Below are 22,500 nucleotides of genomic sequence, written 5' to 3' on the forward strand. Positions count from 1 at the left end.
ATGCATATGCATGTGTGAATGTATGCGTATGTGTGTTCGTATGCATGTGTGTGTGTGTGTGAGAGAGAGAGAGAGAGAGAGAGGGGGGGGGTGAAGGAGAGAGAGAGAGCACCCATACTCCCCCCCCCCAACGACCAGCTCTTGGGGGGGTGGGGAGGGGGGTTAACAATGGTCTCTGCATCTGCAGAAGGTCGCAGTGAAATGATACGAGGATGACAACAATGGACTTGGCAGGAGGAGAGTGGACAAATGGGAAGGTGCTTGTGTGTGTGTGTGTGTGTGTGTGTGTGTGTGTGTGTGTGTGTGTGTGTGTGTGTGTGTGCGTGCGTGTATACCAGCGATTCTAAGATATATGTGTATATTTTATTTTATGTTTTACCCCCTTCCTCTTGACAGTGTGATGTACATTCACGAGCAAAAGTTTTGACCCACTTTAGAGCTTTTCATGATATAAGATTAAAAGTCTTTGATTCTTTTCTGACCCATTCAAGAAAAATACCCAACAGCAAGCTAAAATACTACGTAGGAGAATATATCACTTATAAAAAAAATACTTTGAGATCTGTAGCTTGAGCCAAAGCTTTTGCTCGTGACTGTATGTAACCCAAAAGGAAATTCCCCTAACCCCCCCCCGATTGTTTTTTTTTTTTTTTTTAAGTTCTGTTACCTAGGTAGCCCTATGGAGTTCAGGTCAGGTCAAGTCAGTTCAGCGCCTCCGGGTGGAGGGTGCCTTCCCGGGAGAGGCTGGCTGGGAGCAGCGCCGGATGTGAGGGGAGGGAGGGGGGAAGGGAGGGCAAGGGGGGCCAAAGACCTATGGGGAGGGTAGGTGGGTGGATATTGGGGAGATGAGGGTTGGTGGAGAGGGATACTCTTCCAAGACGCCTCTTCTTCCGCCTCCTCCTCCTCTTCCTCTTCCGCCTCCTCCTTCCCCCTCCTCCTCCTCCGTTTGGGAACCCGCCCCGGTCGGTCTCCTACTTCTTTGTTTCTTGGTGGCTCCACCACGTGAGACCTCACGCCCCTTATACTCTCTTCTTACCCCTTTCCTCCTCCTCCTCCTCCTCCTCTTTCTCTCCCTTCCTCCTCCTCCTCATTCTCATTCTCTCCTCCCCCCCTCGCTTTTCTCTCACCTGTTCCTCTTCCTCTTCTTCCCTCCTTGAACACCTCTTAAGAACAGAAGAGCATAAGACGAGGAGGAAACCGCATTTGACGCGCTGCACGCGGTCCCTAAGTGTCTGTCTGTCTGTTTAACTCCTTCAATTCGGTGACGCCCCCCTCCCCCCCTGCTGTCGCCAGCCTTCATCAAATCACTCAAGGGTGTCACCTTGCCCATGGGGTCCGTGGAGACGATCGGGAGAATTCCCTTGGGTCCGTCTGGGCTAGAAGGGTCTGGAAGAAGCCTCTGGAAGGAGATTTTCCAGAGATGATACTGTGGCAGAAGGTAAGCATACAGTACAAACGCACAATCCGCCTAGCCCTCCTCTTCCCTCCTCCTCCTCCCTCCCACTGTCGACCATCTCCTCCTCCCACCCCATGTCCCTTTTCGTCCTCTTCCCCCCAAATTTAGGGGAGAAACCCTTCCATCCCTCACCCTTACCCCACAAACACGCCTTCCCCCCATCCCCTTCTTCCTTCTTTCCTTCCTTCCTTCTTCTTTTTCTTCGTTTCTTTCTTTCGTCATTCTTGTGATTTTTTTTTTTTTTTCGTTTCACTGATTCCATTGTCCGCTCTCAAGTCATTTTGTCTTCGGCCTCTGGGCGCCCCGGATTGTCCAAAACAGTCTATACATACTCCATGACGGACGCACGCACGCACTCACAAACGAATACACACACGCACGAACGAATACACACACGCACGAACGAACACACGCACGAACGAACACACGCATGTACGCACGCATGGACGCACACACGCATGAACGCGCACGGTTACACATGCTCACACAAATACATGCTCACACACGCATGGATACGCTCGATTACACACTCACACAAATACCTTCACTCACGCATTCTCTCTCTCTCTCACACACACACACATACACACGGATAGAGAGAGAGAGAGAGAGAGAGAGAAAGAAGAGCTGGCGCCCCCTCCCCCCTGCTGACTGAAATCGTCTGGCGTCAACCCCTCAGGAAGGCCGTGCCTGCCTGCCTGCTTGCCGCCGACTGATGATTTCGTTCGGCCGCTATCGACGAGGGAGCCTCTGCGGCTCACTTGATATCTTTGTTCTGGCTGTCGGCAGTGCTCCATTCAAGTGAGACCAATTCCTTGAACGCACCGTCGCTCTTCCCACCCTCCTCCTCCTCCTCCCTGAACGCCTTCTACTTCCTTCCCTCCTCCTCCTCTTCCCCATTCCCTCTCCCCTCGCAGTTTTCTTCCCTTGCCCTTCTTCCGAAGAATCACCCCCACCCCCTCTTTCACGGGGCTCACCCCCCTCCTCCTCCTCCTCTCCCTCCTCATTCTCTTCCACCTCTTCGCCCAGCCACTCCTCTTTATCTTCCCTACGCTTCTTCTTCCTTTTCTCTCCCGAATTCTCCTTTTTTTTATTATTTCTTTCTTCACATCTTCCTCCACCTCTTCCCCTATCCTTCCTTCTCTTCCTCTTCCCTTCTCCTCCTCCTCCTCCTCTTCCGTCTTCCCACCTCGGCTTCTCTTTCCGCCACGCGCACACCGAACAGTTGTAGCCTCCTCCTCCTCCTCCCCGTCCTCTGCTTTCTCCTCTTCCTTATTTTCCTCAAAATTTCCTTATATATATTCTACCCATGTATTCATTGCTTGTTCGATAACATCTCCACCCAACCCTCCTCCTCCTTCATCCACTATTTTTTTTTTTTTGTCACATACAAACACCACGTGGAGAAAACCACGTGGTCGTGTCACGTACCACGTGGTGGATGTCGGTCCCGGGGCTGGCCGTCGCACAGAGCCCTTACTGGGGGGGGGGGGCGTTTTATTTGTGACAAGTGCTCAGAGTTGACGACGCCATGCTATTGGCAATTATAAATGGCTCTCCTTAAGCATATTATCAAGGTCTTTATTATTGTTATTATTTTTATCGTTGTTATCATTATCATTTTTATATTATTTAGCCAATAATCATGTAGGGAACAGTTAAGAGCTTTAGAACGTTATATACGCAAATTGGCCCAGCCTATCGCGTGGTCATTGCACGTAAATGACGTAACGGTGGCTTGTTTCATGAATCGGCGTTTTCTATCACTTGTTTCCACAACTTTCGGGTCCCGTGTTACGTGATACTACGCAGACCACGTGATGCTACCTTCCTTCGTCCTACTACCATCTGCTAAGCGATGACGCTTCATAGCTGCTTTGTTTACATTTCAAGTATCAGCATTCGAGTCGAAATGAAATAATGCAACAAATAGTAAGTATATCGCTTATTTGCAAGTGAATATATGTCCAAGGTGTCGTTGAACTTTGGATTTTGAAGGTGCATGCAAAATAGCGTTAATGTAGAATAAATATAACTGGAAGAATTGTTACATTCACTCCAACATTTATATAAACTTGTTTTGCGTCTTATTTCACGACCAACGTATTTTCTGTTTTTATCTTGGGTAAACCATTGTTTAATAATAATAATGAATAAATGTTTTGTTACAGCATAAACGTATATACTGTATATATATATATATATATATATATATATATATATATATATATATGTATACATATATATATATATATACATACGTATATATATGTATACATATATATATATATACATATATATATATACATATGTATACATATATATATATATATATATATATACATATATATATGTATACATATATATATATATATATATATATATATATATACATATATATATATATATATATATATACGGGGTTACTGAAAAATATAATCTGTGGGAAAAGTTCAGATACTGTTTTGGGGGTAGTGCGCGTAATTCATACAAGAAAACTGTGCTGCGTCCTACTGAACTTTTAACAACTGCTTGAGTTCGCGTATACGTCGGTCAGACTTCATCACCCTGGGCCCAGCATTTGTGGAGAGCGCAGCAGTATAATTCATTCACATCGGGTCCTTTTCCAACTTCGAATCTGATCTACGGACTTCCTAACCACTGCCTAAATATAACCTAACCTTTCTTTGACATGGTTTCAAAATCCATTTTGGCATCAATGTCAAAATATTTCAGGGACTCGAAGCATGAAAAACCAAGGGGGTCGTCAGAAAATAATAATGATTACTATTATTTATTCATTTTATTTTGTTTACTTTTTTTTTTTTTTTTTTTTTTTTTTTTTTCCTTTGGAACATTTCTTGGTATTCCAAGCGTCGTCGAAACTAGACACTGCTCCGCTTTCCCCGAGTTTGATTTTTAGGTCGCCGACGCAGCATTTCATACAAAAAAGGAGCGAAATTTTTGCCATGTCGCTCTCACCTTCTCACGCGTAAGAAGAAACTGCTGTAATATTTGCTGAGTCGTTGCACGAATTGAGTGCATTCTTATGACGTGGCAAAATTCTTAATGGAACCGCCTCTACAGAACAACATGGAGGGTCACTCTTCTGTCCGAACATTCGATCGCGTACTTGACATTCGAGTAGAAAAATAGTTTCACTGAAAACTAATTTCGCGCCGAGCTCTATTTCAACATCAAGTTTAACTTTGAATGTAGTAAATATCTTAACTGTGTTTATGTTTTTACTTTGATCATTGTAGGATTCATAGGTAGAGCATTCCTCCACCGCTGCTAAGTCAAGATTAGAATGTCAGGCGGGTGAATAAACGCTTGTGTAAAGGCGGGAACAGGTGTAGCGGATGGAGAGGATAGGGTGTGAGGGAGTGGTGAGTTAACAGGGGGAGGCTAGGAGAGGCTAGTGAGGAGGCAAGGAAGAAGTTTAGGGGATTGAGGGAGGGACAAGGTGGGAGTGAAGGGGGATAAAGGTGGGAGTATAGTGGGATTGGGGGAAGGATAATGTGGGAGTGTCGGGAGAGGTTAACTTTGAACTGGGCGGGACGGTGAAGGTAGGGCGGTCAGTTACGGCGGGCTGGAAAGGACCCTTGGTATTTGGGGAGGCCTTCCAGGGCTGTTGTCAGAGGCGGTGGCGGTGGATGGTAAGTGTGTGGAATCCGCAGTTATTTGAGGCCCTTCGGCTGTTGTAGAAATAACGGATGGACAAGAAAAAATTGTAGGAATATGCAAATGCACTGTTATTTAGAGAATAAATACCTGTGGTTTCAAGAAAAGTAGAATAGCAACACGTAGGAATGTCAACAAGTTGCAGGAATTATGGAAAGGGCAAAAAATATCGTAGGAAGAGTTGAGCCATCTATAGTCACAGTGGTTGTAGAAATAGCGGGGACGTATGTACTGCCCAGGAAAAAAAATAGAATTCTTTCTCGAGCCCCATCCCCGACCTCTGATCCCTTCTGGTGACGTCTTCCTTTTTATGTTGTGGTTCTTGCATTCCACGTTTCATAATGAATAATCTTAGTTGATTGCAGTGGTTTCGGGTTATTCGGAGAACGGATTCAAAGTCAGGATTCGAAGGTGAAGAAGAGAACCGTTGATAAAGAAAGCTGTTCCTGCAGTCATCGGTGTGTAAGCGCGCGTACACTTTAGCCTCTGATTTATGCTAATGTGTGGTCAAGAAAGAGGTATCAGAGCGCGATAGGTCACTGAAAGCTTGGGTGGGGGGGGGGGCCATGTTGAGAGTCGGTTTGGTCGGCCACGTTCGGTAATGGACAAGTTGTGTCGTGTAGGGGGAGAGATGGGCCATTAATTTTGTCATTTGTTTGTATTTTCATTTTCGTATATCATTTATACACGAGTATATATTTATTAATTAAGTTTTATTTACTTATTTTTGTTTATTTGTATACGTATTTGGTTGGTAGTTTTTTGTTCAATTGTTTGTTTTTACATTTTCTTTGTTTTGTTTACAATTACATAAGCTAAACAATATAGTTAAGAAGAATGTGCAGCTAAAGGCATTTGACTGCGGTCGGAACCGTTGTATTTGGTCTAGAATTGTACAAAAAACAATCTGAATATGCATCAGCATTCGGGCATACCAAGGTTGAGCGGGAACGCTGGCCCCAAAATCAAGATGGCAGCCACAGTAACCATGCCCAAAAGTCGACATTCGCTTTGTATAATTATGTGTGTGTGTATGTGTGTATTTGTACATTTATATATTTATTTATTAAATCATATTCAAAATTAGTTGTCTTTCCTTTATTTGATTTATTTGATTATATTTTTATTGTTGTATAGTCTATGAGAGGGTTGACACTCCCTTGTAGTACAGAATCTTTCCTGCATTTGCCCTGAAAGAAATGAAGTTTGAGATAATTCTTTTAAGATTTGCGCGGGAAGCGAAATGAGTAGATTATTTTCATCGACTCTGGTTCAATATCTAGTTATCATTTTCATCTCTCTTTGAAAGAGTGGACAACTTTAAAACTGTATAAACAAAAACGACTACAATAGAAAATGCCCATAGATGGATGTTGCCATATACGATTAATATTACTATGATAATTATTATCATTGTTATCATCATTTATGTATCTTTAATATTAATATTTATTTCCGCCAAAATAAGACCCATAGTAATGATAAAGCAATAATAATTATAAAACTAAACATTGAATGAAATCCTTGTCGTTTCAGTGTGTGTGTAAGTGTGTGTCGCCAGGTTGAGCAGGTCAATACATACAGTGTGGGGGGGGGGCTTATCACGATCGTGTGATCTGATTGGTTGGTCGCATCGCTACGGTCCTCCTCCTCCTCCTCCATTCTCCACCTCCTCCTCCTCCATTCTCCTCCACCTCCACTTTTCTCGTCCTTCATCCTCTCCCCTCTCATCTTCCTCCCCCTTCTCCTCTTCCTTTTCCCTTTCATCTTCTCCTGTACCCTCTCATCTTCTCTTCCTCCTCTTCCTCTTCCTCCACCTCGTCCATTCTCCTTCTCTTTCCTTCACCTTCATCGTTCTGTCTCTCTCCCTTGTCCTCCCCCTCTCTCTCACTTCCTTTCCGCATTCTTCCTTTCCATCTTCTCCCCATTTCCTCCTCTTCCTCTTCTCCTCTTCATCCCCCTCATTTTCTCCTACCCCACTTCTCCTCCCCTCCACTCCTCACCTGCTCCCCTCACCTCCTCTTCCTCCTCCCCCTCCCCCCCGAACTGCATAGAGCCTACCATAAAGCAACAGTCGGTGTTGGCAACAGCCCCGACAGGCCACACTCACGGTCAAGCTCCCAGGCAGACTCCTACTCCATCTCCGATTATTTGAATGCAAGGAAGAAATATATTGAATTATAATGTTGATGTTAAAGTTCAATGTGCAGACGCGTTTGTTTGAAATGAATCTGATGGAATCATACACAGGTAAAGTAATTTTGAGATATGGACAATTGAGATGCAACGATATACTAACCCAGTTATTATCATAAGAAATCCGTCAGATTGACCTAGGTCAGGTCAGATAATGTCAGGCCTAGAGTGAGAAGGTGGGTTAAGAGCACCTCCCCAGTCATATGACCCTCTTGCACAACAAACCTTCGTGTGTTTGCATAACCACAACACGTGTATGCATTATATATATATATATATTATATATATATATATGTGTGTGTGTGTGTGTGTGTGTGTGTGTGTGTGTGTGTGTGTGTGTGTGTGTGTGCTAATAAGAACACGAGTACGTGTGTTCACTTATGCAAAGTAGACCACTTGGAAAAAGAAACTAAGGAAGCAGAGCGCTTTCGTATATTACATATTCAGTGCAAAAAGGAGCTTATAGTTATATACCCAACAGGAGCATGAGGTATTATGAGCATATGCTGCACTGAAGATGTAATAAACGAAAGCGCTCTGCTTCGTTAGTTTCTTTTTCCAAGTGGTCTACTTTGCACACACACACACACACACACACACACACACACACACACACACACACACACATATATATATATATATATATATATATATATATATATATATATATATATATGTATGTATGTATGTTTGTAAAAGAAGGGAGCAGGCTTTCATTGATACAAGTGGTATTGGAAACTACAACTTTTTTGTAGTCATTCAGTTTATTATTGTTTTGTTTTTTTATTACTATTATCATCATTTAGTTATTTACTTTTTATTAATGGTTTTGGTTTGGATCGGGTGAGCGTAAATAAGGTCTCCATATTCTTCCATTTATTTTTCAACGGTTCGTCTTTGGTACGACACCCTCAGGAATATAACCGAAACATGACTATAATTACAAAAAATAAGATAATTACAAATCATAAAATGACGCACAGGATTGTTATAGATCAAGGTTGGAAGTTACCTCTAAACATGAAAATGGGTCTCTTGACAAAATGCACACTGTACGTGTGACCTTTTGGTCTAAAAGTCGGTCAGAACGCTCGACATAGAAAATGGGGGGAGGGGGGCTGTCTGGGGGTAGAAACTGGCGGGGGGGTGAGGTGTGGGGGAGTGAGTAGCATGGGGGAAAGCCGGGTGTGTGTGTGTGTGTATATATATATAATATATATATATATACATATATATATATATATATATATATATATATATATGTATATTGTGTGTGTATGTGTTTTGCGCTTGCTTATCAGTATGAGCATACACGCGCTATATACTCAACAGAACCATAGACAGTGAGCATACACTGGCATTATACTCAATGGGAGAATGAAGGAATTGTGAACATATATTTTTCAAATACGCAAAGGAGCATAGGGCAATGTGAGCTTATAGTTATCATACCATGAGGTATTATGAGCATATGCTGAAAAGGAGCATATAATGCAGCAAGAGCATGGTGGCTGTGTGAGCATACCCCTGATTCATGCTCAATAGGAGCATGTGAGCAAAGAACGGCGAGGGAAGAGAAAAAAAAGGACAAAAAGAAAAGAAAGAAAAATGGCCGAACTGGCAACCGAGAGAAAGGAATTTTAACGAATAAGATTATAATTCGTGTGAGATGCGCTCCTTTGAGCCCCGAGGCGAGACGCACCTTACCTATTTTATTATGGCGAAGCGCAGGAGACGATGGGGATTGCATTGTGTGTGTGTGTGTGTGTGTGTATGTGTGTATATGTATATTGTCTTCCCGCCAGGCGATTTGATTCACCTGAAGAGGGACCTAACCAACCCTGTCTGTCGGATGTAGGAAATATCGAATATTTGTAATGTCATCACAGTAAAAGAACTAAAGAAAAAAAATTGGAGGGGTGAGGAATGTGGAGGGGCTATGGGGTACCTAGGGGAGGTGGAGGAGGAGGAAGAGGAGGAGGTATGGTCGTAGCAACGAACACGATCATCTTACCTGGTGTATATGTGTGCGTGCGTGCGTGTATGTGTGTGCGCCTGTGTGTGTGTGTTGAAGTGGGTGTGGATACTTGTGTGCACGCGCAAATGTACATTCTCATCTTAAACATTTGGAGAAATAATATCTTCGACATTTGGTTAGATTGTTTTCGCATATAAAGTATTTCTATTCACTTAAGAAAGAAAAAATACATCTATTCGTATCAAAATTGTTTAGAATAATTTATGTTTAAAAAAGTGAATTTATTGGTATAAAAATGTTCAATTCCTTTAAGATCGACATGACGTCATAGTCTGATCATTCTTGACGAATCACAAAGCCACAATTTTCTTCTACGACAATGTTACCAGATACCACCAGGGGATGCAACTCCGTACGTGCCAAAGACTTGTTTTCATCGTTGTACAGTATTGGACACAAGGCCGGGTGCAAATATAAATTTACCTTGAGTTATAGAGGGCGCTCTCCACGTGGTTCTCCCGCCAAAATGGAGACCATTTCTTGAAAAGACGCAAGCGACGACACTGCAATTCAAGCGGTTCTCCAAACATGGAGACCCTTGCCATCTACACTGATTTTTGTAAATATATACTGAAGAATGATAATTTACATATCTTGTATGCGCAAAGGCTCTCAAATAAATATTAAGGTGATAAACAGAATTATACAAATACATATATTTCCTTGATTAAATCAATACAAATGAGTTGCTGGAAAATTCACTTTGACTGTCATGGAATTGATGTACACAGAAATATATTAAATGTTCATGAAAATGTATATTCATATAGCTGTATCATATTACGTCGAGTACCTGCAAAAATTTATATGTTACACATCTACGTTTACAAAACAAACTAGAACTGAAGAGTAAAAACTGGCAATTCTATTCATCTGAGAGAACATTCTAGAAACACTGTGTGTGTGCGTGCGTGCACAGCTCACGGTCTTTCTTAAAAAAAAAAAAAAAAAAAAAACGAAATACCGAGGTTCCCCCCCTTCTCCCCCTTCCCCCCAAAAAACGAAAGTTGTAGAAAGCGTATCGTGTGTGTGTTCATCTAGTTGTTGACATAACGAAGTGTTTGTGTTTTTTATTCCCTTATTTATTTAACCCTTTTCGTTTATTCAATTCCCCATACGTTAGTTTTATCGTAATTTTTTATGTTTATGTTTATTTGCGTATTTGTCTATATTTAATCTCAACTCCATTGCGTGTTGAAAAACATGTCGGACATTTGCTTTGTCACTAAATCATTAATACCCCCATTATTAAAAAAAGGGGGGGAGAAGTCAAATCAGAGTTAATGGGGAAATTATTTTTTCTAGATGGGGGCAAATTTCCAAATGGGGAGATTAAATGGATGGAGGGTCTAAAGCGTTACTTCCCCCCTCCCCCTCTCCCCCCCTCCACCTTTCCTGTTCAGGTGTGGTGACAGCAGGTGTTGGTTCTGTTCCCGGTGTACATCGCGTGCAACCTCAGGTGTGTGTGGGAACAGGTGTTCTTGAATGTGTTTTGTTTGTTGTCAGTGTTGTTTACAGGCTGAGCAGCCTTGGATGTCGAGGAAAGATTATCGTGTTTCTTGGCTTTTCCTTGGCCAACACTGATAAGATTTTTCCGACATGGTAGGTCAATAAACAATTAAAAATAATAATAGTAGAATAAAAATAAAATTTATAGGATTGTCATTTTTTTTCCTACGTTAAAATACTGAGAATCGTTACGATAAATTAAGAGTAATATATGATCATTTTATTATAAATTATACATCGATTATATGTGGCATTTGTTAGATAAAAATGATTAAGTGAGATGGAGGGAAACAGCCATTCTAGAAAAATAGTATACTACAACTAGTAGTTATTCAAGATAACAGCAACACAGCTCCACAAAATAATTGGCTAACAAATACACATTAGAAATTTGCAAAAGCATAACAGAAAATACAAATATGCTATATGCTACATACAACACATTCTAATATTTCAAGTTCCATTCTTTTGCATATTCTGCAAATAATTTACCTCAAATTCATAGTTTGTGTCTTAGGCAAGGGCTGTTTTTGTTTGTTTACATTTTGCCCCAAGGCGGCATCGGTAGGCGGGAAATGAGGTGTGTCGTCTGCACTACTTGAAGACTGCGCGCGCATCAGCTGATTGGGAATATAATCGATTGGGCTTCGTTATCAGAGGCAAATCAGGTTATGAATGAGTCTTATCAGTGTACACCCCCACCAACACCACCACCACCACGTACCTTCAGTGATAAGGAAGATTACTGCGGCGAGTGGTGCTCTTGGTTGGCGCTGGACGCCTGCATTTGGAGCCGAGATCCATCCCTCACTTTCGTTCCACATTCGAATCCAAAATCCCTCCGAGGACCCGAAGGATTTCGTGCAGAAATCGAATTCTTTCCCTGTGGAGCCCTTCCCTGTCTCAGAACTACTGCACTAATGTAAAACAACGTAACGTACCTTCATTGACAGACCTCAAAGAGCAGACACATGGATACACCGTCAGAACATCAACAAATGAATAAATAAATAAACATATTAAATAAATAAATGTATAAGTTAACAGATAAAAAGGGAAATATTGAATGACCTAAATTAGATGCAGCACAGCCTACGATAAGAGCAAAATTACAAATCAGATAAAGTTCAAATGCGTTTCAGGATGGGTTGGCGACGCCTCCCATGGCTCACGAAGCCACAGGATCACCCTGAAGGACGCCCCTACGGACCAGAGACCCTCAGACTTTAAAAATCAATGCTGATCTCTGGCATCCACCTGTGGTGTTACTCTCACGGAAAGAAGCGCAGGTGAAGAGCAACGACAAGATACAAATGCATGCCACTGGTCATGTCACACCTCATATCAGCTGTCGCCGCACCCGCGTGACACGTATCAATGTCGATAACGATATGACATGTGTTGACACAGTTTGTGGTGGTGATAGTGAGTGTGTCATATTCCATGCATCACACACTAGTAGTACTACCTTGTCCTGCACTCGTCCCTAATGTTCAGATAGCACGCAAGGCACAGCACAGGGAGAACACGAACGTTCGTTGTCACCTGAAGACAGCGGTTATGAAACTCCCAGACACGAATTTGGGAGTCCGGGGTGGGGGTGGGGGGGACTCCACTAGGTCGCCCACGTGGGCGGAAGCGGAGGGCGTGCCAAAATATTCGCGTACACAGAACCCTCAGTCCCTCGCCGCGCCTCGGATGACGTGCTGGACTCGTGATCGACAGCTATTACCCTCCCGGATACGAGCTCAGAGATTATATATGACCTGGTGCATGGGTATGATATGAGAACAATTATCTGTGTGTGTGTGTGTGTGTGTGTGCGTGTGTGTTTTCCTGATTGCAGAAGACAGGAAGGGAGGTACACACGTGGCTTCCTGTCTCGTATTTATTCTGCAATTATCATGACAGATATATGTATTCCTGTATAGTTCCATTTTGCGGTTTCAAAAGTTAACCTCCATCACTTCTTCCCCCAATCATTGTAACCTCATCTTAACTTCATTATAGCCTCATCATAATTTCCTATAACCTCATTTTGAATTCATACATGGCTGTAGCGTGTGCTATAACATCATCTAGGGGCTAGGCTATTCCATGAATTTATACATCTGTGTGTGTGTGTTTATCTGTGTCTGTCACCAAGGTATTGGATCACGTGTTGGACTCATGATCGACATCAATTACCCTCCCAGGTAAGAGCTCAGCGTGAATGTGCACGTGTGTATACGTGTATGTGCGTGTATTTGGTGTGCGTGCGTGCGTGCGTGGACTTCTGTAACCCCGTCACTACCAAAGGTTTCCACAGAATTAATAAAATCGCCCGACGGCAGACAGAAAGAAACGAAGAGGACCCCACGGAAGGGAAGGGTCTATTGGTTGTAGGTGGGGGGGAGAGAGAGGAGTGGGGGGGGTGTAGGAAGAGGAGGCGGTAGAGGGTAGAAAGTGTCCTCATGTTTGTTTAGTTTCTCGACATATACGGTCCGGGGGACATTAGTCCCACCCTCCTCCTCCTCCTCCTCCTCTTCCTCCTTCACTTCTTCATCCTCCTCTTTAGGTTTCGGAAGACTTGATGACCTGCCAGTGATGCGTAGGAAGGTAACACTTCTCATACTTCATACAAAATCGCGCGCGCACACACACACACACACACACACACACACACACACACACACGCACACACACACACACACGTGTACACACACACGCACATACACAAACACACACGCACACACATGTACACACACACAAACACACATGCGCGCGCGCACACACACACACACACACACACACACACACACACACACATAAAAACTGCAAATTAAACAGTCACATGGAAACATGTCCATGGACTGCAGTGGTCAACTACAGTGGTCAAGTGGTTAGCCCACTGACTCGATAACTAAGCGGTTATGCTAAACCGGGTTCAGAAGGAGCTTAGAAGGGTTTTGCGGTTAGCCTACTGACGCAATGGTCACGTGACTTCTTGCTCAAATTGTACTCATTATTTGTCTATTCGACCTTATATCAGAATATTCAGTTCTTATAATATTTTTCGTTTATTCATTTATTTATTTAACTATTTATTATTCATCTTTATTCATCTTGTGTATTTATTCATTCATTCATTTTTCTATATATGTATTTATTTACTCTTTATAGTAATACTTGTTTATTTTCATTTCAGATTTGGCTATGACTCCTCTTCAGGTGCTGAAGCAGATCAAGAGATGAAGGAGAGGAAAGCAAGCGCAGGAGGACAAGACCACCGTCGACAAGTTCCCCCCCGAGTGATCAGCGGCATAAGAAATCGTCATTGAGAGATCGACCGACCTGACGTCACGGCGTCGATCTACGAAGTTCTTCCTCCGTCTTGATGCCAAAACATCTCCGATCTCCCGAGTGCCAAGGTTTCTTCGTCGTGACCTTCTTCGGGTGGCACCGCTCGCCTCGTTAGGCACCCGACCCCCGACCTCGGGCATTATGGTCCTCAACCTCGACATGGAGTTCAGGGCGAGCAGTGCCGGCATGTCCACCATCTCAGCCTCGCCCTTCCACGAGTACCCGATGGATCAGAGCGAGTTTCAGTACATCGAAGATTCTCTTGGAGACAACTACTTCGATGTCGTCATGGCAGAGAACACCCGTCCGGTGACAGCGAATGGTGAAGGAGGAGGGGGAGGAGGAGGAAGAGGAGGAGGAGGTGGTGGTGGCGGCGGCGAGGTGGGCATGGTCGGTGGAGAAGAGGATTTGAACAGCTACTTCGTTTCCACCCCCAACGCCGCGTCGAGGCAGACCGGGAATTACTTCGTCTCGGACGTTGGCCTCAACGGTGGTCCCCAGAACGGGCCTCACCATCACCACCAACAGCGACTGAGGCCGGGAGGCGGCGATGTCATGATGGGGAACCTGGATCAGACCGAAAACGTGACCCGGTTAGGTCGCGGGCTGTCGGTGGCGAGCGAAGAGTCCAGCAACCTCGGTGGGGACAGCAACAGCAGCAGCATGGGTGGAGAGATGGTGGAGGACGTCATGATGGGAGCCATGACGATGCAGTACATGCTGGAGGAGGGAGGAGACACATTTCAGTCGGTGGAGGAGGAGGAGGAGGTCGAGGACCACACGGAGGCGCACACGCCCTGTGACGTTAGATTTAGTACCGAGGGTGAGTTGTGAGTGACGGACTCTCGACTGGTCAGTGTGTGTGTGTGTGTGTGTGTGTGTGTGTGTGTGTGTGTGTGCGCGCGCGCCAAATGAGACTTAAAGGTCACACCTGGGGGATTGGGATCACCTGAGGTGAAGGAGGAGGAGGAGGAGGAGGAGAAAGTCTTGTGGAGAGAAAACGACCATGATTTGCCTTCGCTGTCGGTCACGCGTCGCGTTGAAAGTAAATCTGAAAGTCTTCAACTCCGGACTTTCAAAAATCCGGAATTTAAAAAATTCGGACTTTCAATAAAACGGACGACACAAACGTCCACATTCCGGCCTGTCCCGTCTCTGAATGTTTTCTATATTACTTTCCTCCCTTCAGGAACTAAATAACTGTTTCCATGCAGAAACTACATAAGTATGCAAATCCAACTAATTTTATATTTTCGTCTCGTTCCATGGATTGCCTCTTGTGGAATATGAATATCAAAATACACTCATGACTTTTCATAAGTGTTTTTAAATGGACGATAGGGTCAGGGGAAAATAAATAGAAATAAATAATAATAATGATTATAATGATTTAGTTCTTTTTCTTGCTCAGGCCTCAAGGGGTTTATAATGTGGGAAGTCATATTGAAAAGAGACCTTTAGGTCCGTAAGGAATCCGGATGCAGAAAACGGAGTAAAATAGATGTGAGACAATTGCTCAGTCTTTTGTCTAACTAAAAAAAAATCACTGGGATCGCCTGTCGGGAATTTCATTAACTACGCGTTTAACGAAGTTGGTGCTACTTTGTGCTCAACCCCTCGACTCTTTTCCGGGTTAAGTACACTGTAGAAATATATTTCCATCTCTATGGTCACCAACACATCTTTTGAAATTCACCTCTTGCTTGTAAAGACCCACAGAGACTTTTTTTACAAGAGGTTTTCTGTATTGTTTCTGTTCACCTGTATGAGAATAAGTGGTTCGTCGCAGAATCTTGCCAAGACCAATAGGAAAATACATATTCCACATTTTGAAGTCTAGTGTTTGGACGAACCAAAGATGCATTTTGGCTCCTGTTAATAGTTTAACTTTTGAAGTCAGAGATCCCGACTTTAATCCAGATAGGTTGTTCCCCATCTGAAGCAGAAATATAGTTCCTAATAGTTGTAATGAGGCCCTCTTCGCTTCTGTTACCAAAAAATTCTTCTTTTACCTATACCTGTAAGGACTTGTTTGATCAACCTCTTTCCAGATCTGTAAACCATCTTGAATATACAGCTAGTTTGAGTGACAATTTGCTTCATTAGTACATTTGATTAGCCCCACCCCCTTCCCTTCCCCGCCAAGGGCTCAAGGATGGAATTCTCAAACATTGTGTCTCCCCGCAGGTGTCAACAAGAACAAAATCTCGCCCTTGCAGAGGAAGACCCTGGACGCTATCTTCGAGATCACAGACAAGCCTTCCCGGGGGATGATCAACCACATCGCGTTGACCTTGACCCTCGCCGACATCACGGTCAAGAACTTCTTCTCGAACGCGAGGCGGCGGCGGCGGAGAGCCGAGGCGCGGTTGCAGGACCCCGACCGCGCGCGGCGGGAGAACGAGAGACGGAAGGAGAAGCGGCGCTTGGCCGCCGAGGCGCGACTCCACTCCTCCTCCTCCTCCTCCATCGCGGAGAAGACCACCACGGGCCTCAGCAATAACAACACCACGACCATAAATAACAATGACACTAGTGTGAATCACAACAAGAAATCGTCGTCTAGTCCTAGTTTAAGTTCCAACGGGTCCCCGAGCGAGCGCGGGGTTGGGTTGCAAGAGGAGAAGGCGGAGGTCAAGGAGATGGCCGTCCTCTCCCCGGAGAGGAAGGTGCTGATGGAGAAGCTGGCCGACAAGGTCCAGCGCAACGCCCTCAAGAACCTCACGGCCGAACTCAACAACGTGGCCACCGAGGACCACAACCAGAACCTCAAGAATCTCATGTCCTCCGTGGACGACGACTACCACCTGCTGCCCGATTTTAACCAGAACCTTAGGTCTCTGGAGATGCCGGAGGACACCACGGGGCCCCTGCCCGGCTTCCATGCCGACCCCGGAACCGTCGTCCTCCCGCCCTTCCCGGACTATTCCGACCCTTCCGGCTGCTGGCAGTCGCTGGACGCCTTCATCAACTGAGCGAAGGTCCTCGCCCCTGATGGAGGATGTGTGGGCCGTCTTCGTCTTCGTCTTCTTCCCCGAACTGGAGTCGACGCCGCGCGCGCGACGGACCCGGTTGAACCTAACTACCTCTTGAGAACGACCCCGAGTCTTTAGCTTGAAGCACAAATTCATGCACAAGTGTGGGTCGTGTGGGTTTGCTTGGCAGTTCGTACGAGTGCATGACATCTCTCGAGATGACTTAAGTTTGACTCGCGTATTCACATCAGTGTTGATGTTTATGCTCTGCCCAGGTGCCAGCTGATAACAGATAGCCTTATCGAGCAGCTTTACACACAAAACCTATTTTTATGCCTACGAGAGAAGAAGAGAAACAACAATATCCCTCTTTAAGCATTTTGAATTGTAAACATATTTTGATATTTCGACATGGTACGTGCCAGTGCCAGTGATGTCTCGGTTGTTAACTTGTTGTGTTGGTTAAATTGGAAAGGTCCCTCCAATGACCGAGTGCCTTATGTAATTACCTGTGCCGAAGCAGTGACACCACGCCCCCTCCTACACCCCCCTCCCCCCACCCCGTGAAGCTGCGGCAGTAAATAGTCCTGTATATCAAAGTGCCGATCAACCGTGATGCCTTTCCCGGAGTCACACTGGACAGATACACTGAGCTTCCGATGTCAGTTTGTGAAAATGTTGTGAAAGGAAAATGTTCAAAATAGTAAGGGGTAATTGTTTACTTTGGGATGGTCGTCAGATTCACCTATCTTTTTTCTTTCTTTTTCGCTTCCAAGAACGTTCTATAAAATTAATAAATCAGTTAATTGAGTAATTCATTGATTGAAAATAGTTAGAAAAGATGATTGAATTTCGAAAATAATAAAGTTGATACACGAGTCGTTGGAGAAAACGCCAATTTTGTCGCCTGTTGTTGGACATGTACGACAGTTAATCAAACCCTCGACATCATGTTTTCAAGGGTCGTCGACATGTTCTTCCTAGCTCTCACCATTTCCGTAAAGGATATCTCCCCGGCGAATTACATACCAATTTCATTATTTTAGGAATTCAGTAATTAATATTAAAAAAGAATCCGACCGTCATATTGACGGGCAAGCTTCTTGAAAAAAAAAAATATGTCAAGGAAAAGAGTGTAAAACTGATTATTGTCTGAAAATATACAAATGGTTTATCAACGTTATCAGTTAAAAGAATTTAGTTACACTTCTGTTGTTTCCGAGAAGACTTTATCGAGATATAGTCACTATATCCAATTACACTATAATAGTGTAATTGGAAGTCTAGAAAAAGCAAAATTGGAAAAAAGTATAACTGATTACTATCCGAAAATAGACAAATACCGCGAGTGTAATATTTCTGTGTGTTACGATGCAAGACTTTCCAAGTGTGAAGTGGAGAAGAACAACTTAATTCTTACTAATCGTACATCCTACAGTTCACCTTTGTTAATTGGATGACCCATTCAGTTCAACTTAATGTCTTACTGCCAGAGTCCAGACGAACTGGCAATTAAGTCCCCAGGTCTAATGATAGTTATCACCAGCTTTGCCTAATTCGAGAACCCCAGAAATTTCCCATTTCTCATTTCCACCCTACGTTCTTACTACGAGATGCAGTCAGCCACAGAATCCAGGATTTGTTTACATTTCGGCTGCACGCAAGCATTCGAGTCGCATCGAAAATGCTTGTAAGCATCTTAGTGTCCTGTAAATTAAATCATCTGCAGTATTACTGGTTCATATTCGACGACCTAAATAAAGCGTCATACCTAATTGTGCTGTCCTTCAGTTTTATTTTGTATCTATACGCATGTAGTGTGTTAAGGAACAACAACAACGAGGCTACTATTTATTTATTTTTCTTTATAATTTATTACCATCCCTTTTCATGACTCTTGACTCCTCCCTATGATTTTCTAAACCACAGTGTTTGGATTTTAAAGAGTGATTTTTTCTTTCTGCCAACCATTAAATATAAAAAATTACACCTGTGTTTCTTTTACAACCTGCTGTGTGGAATTCTTCGGTGGAATTTTTTCGTATCAGAGTTGAGCCAAAACAACCGATAGTGATCGAAAAACTACCACGATGCCTTTGTTCTCTTCAGACTGCCACCGGGGGATTTTATTGAGCTAGGAGAGACCTCCCTCAGTCACTGTTGATAATATAGTTGATATATACATAATTAATTAGTAACATTTCTGATAAACTTGATTTTATTCTCGGTATAAATAAGATCATTCGAGTAAATGGGTTTAGAACATATAAATCAAATCAAATCTCACAGACCTTTTGTTCAATAGAGGTAATGATATCCTAGTTTTAATTTGATGTGCATGTATACAGTTAACTCCTTTTTGTTCTTCACATTTATGCCGTGAGCATTGACTTTTGGCACGCTGACAGTTGGCCAGCCTGAGTCGTCGACATGTCCCGCACCAGTTACTTGGCCGTTCATCGAAGCAAAACAACAACAACCTATGGAACCTAATTGGACTCAGGCTTGCCAACTGGCATGCCAATCATGTTACCTTTGACGTGCACAATCCTAAGAGAAAAGAGGGACAAGACTTTTGTCCTGTATTGTACAAATGTCTTTCATCCTCATAAGGGTGGTGACAGTCAAGCCCTAGTTTTCGCCCTGACTGTTCTTGTAAAATGAAAAAAAAGCCAAATAAATTAATAAATAAATAAAAAGGAAGACTGGCTAAGAACGATCACTTGGGCAGAAGAAGAAATATCAAGAAAAATTATCAAGCTTGACCAATGGAAACAAATTATTATTTTTATTTTTATTTTATTTTTATTGCCTTTTCTTTTTTACAAAAACTCGTAGAAGAAATATGGGATGAATGTAAAAACAAATCAATCTTGTATCAAGTCCAGATTTATTTATAATGAGGGAGAAATTTAATAGAAAAAAAATGTGAGAGCAAGTAAGCGAAAGATGATTGATTCTCAACGGAGTTCAGACTATATAAACAAACAAAACAAATAAACAATAATAAACAAACAAACAAATACAATAATAAAAACGAACGAACAAATGAATAAATAAGAACCTATTTGAGGACTGTAGCCATTTATTTCAAACCAGAGCATTGTGGGAACGAGTCCGTTGCTCAAATATTTTGAGAGAAAACGGAAAGGCATCGTTTCGTTTTCTCAAAAGGAGGGCGGGGGGGGGGGCGATAAAACGAGGCTGTGCACAGAGGCTCGTGAGTGAGGGAAAGTGAGGCTAAGCCTCAACAAGAGAATCGGTGATCCGGAAGTAAGATTAATCCCAGAGGACAAAAGTAGGGTTTTTTTTTTCTTCTTTTTCTAAGTGATTATCGATTATCCACTGCATCATCACAGAGAACGCCGTGGTAACTAGATAGATAGGTGGAAATGTAGGTGGATAGACAGAAATATAGATACGTAGATAGATAAATAGGTAGGTTGATGGATGAATAGGTAGGTAGATAGAGGAAGAGAGAGAGAGAGAGAGAAATAAACGAGAAAGCTAAAGATGTTTGTATTGAGATGTTACAGAAATACGTGGTGTACACCTTCAGAACATGCTTACACGCACACACACGCACACACGTGCACTAATGTGTACATGCGTATACGTACTTCCCCGCGATCTGTGTACTTAAGTGTCTGTAGAAGAAGAAATGAAAATGTTTTGTAACGATTGTACATTTGTTGAGTTTGGTCAAATGGATTACTTGTTTAGTAGTGTAAGTATTCCCTCCCTGAAAAAAGCATTTATACACACACACACACACACACACACACACACACACACACACACACACACATATATATATATATACATATATATATATATATATATATATATATATATATATATTATCTCAAAGCCCTCGCTATTTTTTTTTTTTTTTTTTTTTTTTTTGCGTAGACAGTTATTCCTTGTTTCAAATCTTTTTTATATATATTCTAAAGAACGAACTGATATTTCTACGGCAATTTGATTTCTACTATTTAACGGAACGTTCATCCACGTTTTCATTTTTTCTTCTATATTTCTTAGTGTTATAGGTATGTGTGTGTGTGTGTGTGTGTGTGTGTGTGTGTGTGTGTGTGTGTGTGTGTGTGTGTGTGTGTGTGTGTGTGTGTGTGTGTGTGTGTGTGTGTTTACCTAGTTGTATTTTACGGGAAGGGGAGCTACGCTCGTGATGTCCCACCTTTGTATACTCCAGTATCTAGTTTGCTCTTAAATTCGCTAATGGTTTTTGCACATACTATTTTTTCGTCCAGTTTGTGTGTGTGTGTGTGTGTGTGTCTGTGTGCGTGCGCGCATGTGTGTGTGCGTGTACGTGCGCGTATGTGTGTGTGTGTGTGTGTGCGTGTGTGTGTGCGTGCGCGCATGTGTGTTTATTTACCTAATTGTAGTATACAGGAAAGGGGCAACACTCGTTGGGTCCCGTCTCCTATTCTCTAATTTTCAAACATACCTAGACTCAAAATCATGTGTGCATGTGTGTATGTGTATGTGTGAACGCACGCGCGTGAGAGCGCACATGTACGTGTGCGTCTGAGGCGGTAACCAGTTGGCACTGCCAAGGTGTTTTGGCACTTTGCGAGAGAAGGAGGGGGGAAGGGGGGGCTAGCAGCCCCCTTGGCGTTCGTCCACGGCACCCTTTTGCTTATTTGCCCTTTTCCACATCGACTTAACATCTGCCATGCATAAATCTACCCCTTGGGAACTTTTGTTTTATTTAGCAAAACCCCATTTCGACGTGGGAAAATAATCCACCCGTTCTTGCAACACACAAACGCGCTTGATAAAGTATATCCTTTAGGAACGTTTGTCTTATTTAGATAAACCTCATTCCGACGTGAAAAAATAACAATAATTTTGATCAGTATTTCCATCACAGAATCACGTTTGATAAATAAATAAACAAGTTTATTTTGAAACGTACTTGAATGCATTCCGACCTAGATCAAACATTCAAGTAAGATTGCGTGTCTAAACATTTATCATTTTTTGTGGTATCGACCAACGAGTAAATATTTCAAATCATAAAATAGAATAAGAAAAATCTGGAGCAACAAATGGATAATTGACGGGAAAGGTGTTAAAATGTTAAGATGGATACAATCGACGTTGGCCAAGAAGTCTTCTTCTTGTGGTCCTGGGCTCTCCGTTGGGCACCGTGCCAGGACCTGCCTGCTGGGTCTCCCAAAACCACCAAGGGTTAGCTACCACCACCATCATACCACAACCACCTACCATTATGAATAAATGCATTAAAATTCAAATTGTCTTCACTAACGCCTTCT

The 22,500-nt window shown here is 42.9% G+C and overlaps 1 protein-coding gene across 2 annotated transcripts in view; it reads left to right on the forward strand.

Moving 5' to 3' along the window:
- Nucleotides 1-19,187, forward strand: part of LOC143040656 (uncharacterized) — a 49,606-nt gene extending 30,419 nt beyond the window's left edge. The window contains exons 1-3 of one of the 2 annotated variants that reach the window (XM_076211882.1): nucleotides 12,151-12,172; nucleotides 14,071-15,048; nucleotides 16,413-19,187. In XM_076211882.1, the coding sequence (XP_076067997.1) occupies nucleotides 14,367-15,048; nucleotides 16,413-17,200 (1,470 nt within the window). In that variant the 5' untranslated portion in view covers nucleotides 12,151-12,172; nucleotides 14,071-14,366 and the 3' untranslated portion in view covers nucleotides 17,201-19,187. Of the gene's footprint in view, nucleotides 1-12,150; nucleotides 12,173-14,070; nucleotides 15,049-16,412 lie in introns of those variants that run through there. The other variant, XM_076211881.1, reaches the window with a different exon arrangement.
- Nucleotides 19,188-22,500: the final 3,313 nt, after the last annotated feature.

The sequence above is a fragment of the Oratosquilla oratoria genome, chromosome 29 (genome assembly GCF_046742065.1).
Source record: "Oratosquilla oratoria isolate Oo_2021 chromosome 29, ASM4674206v1, whole genome shotgun sequence".
Lineage (NCBI taxonomy): Eukaryota > Metazoa > Arthropoda > Malacostraca > Stomatopoda > Squillidae > Oratosquilla > Oratosquilla oratoria.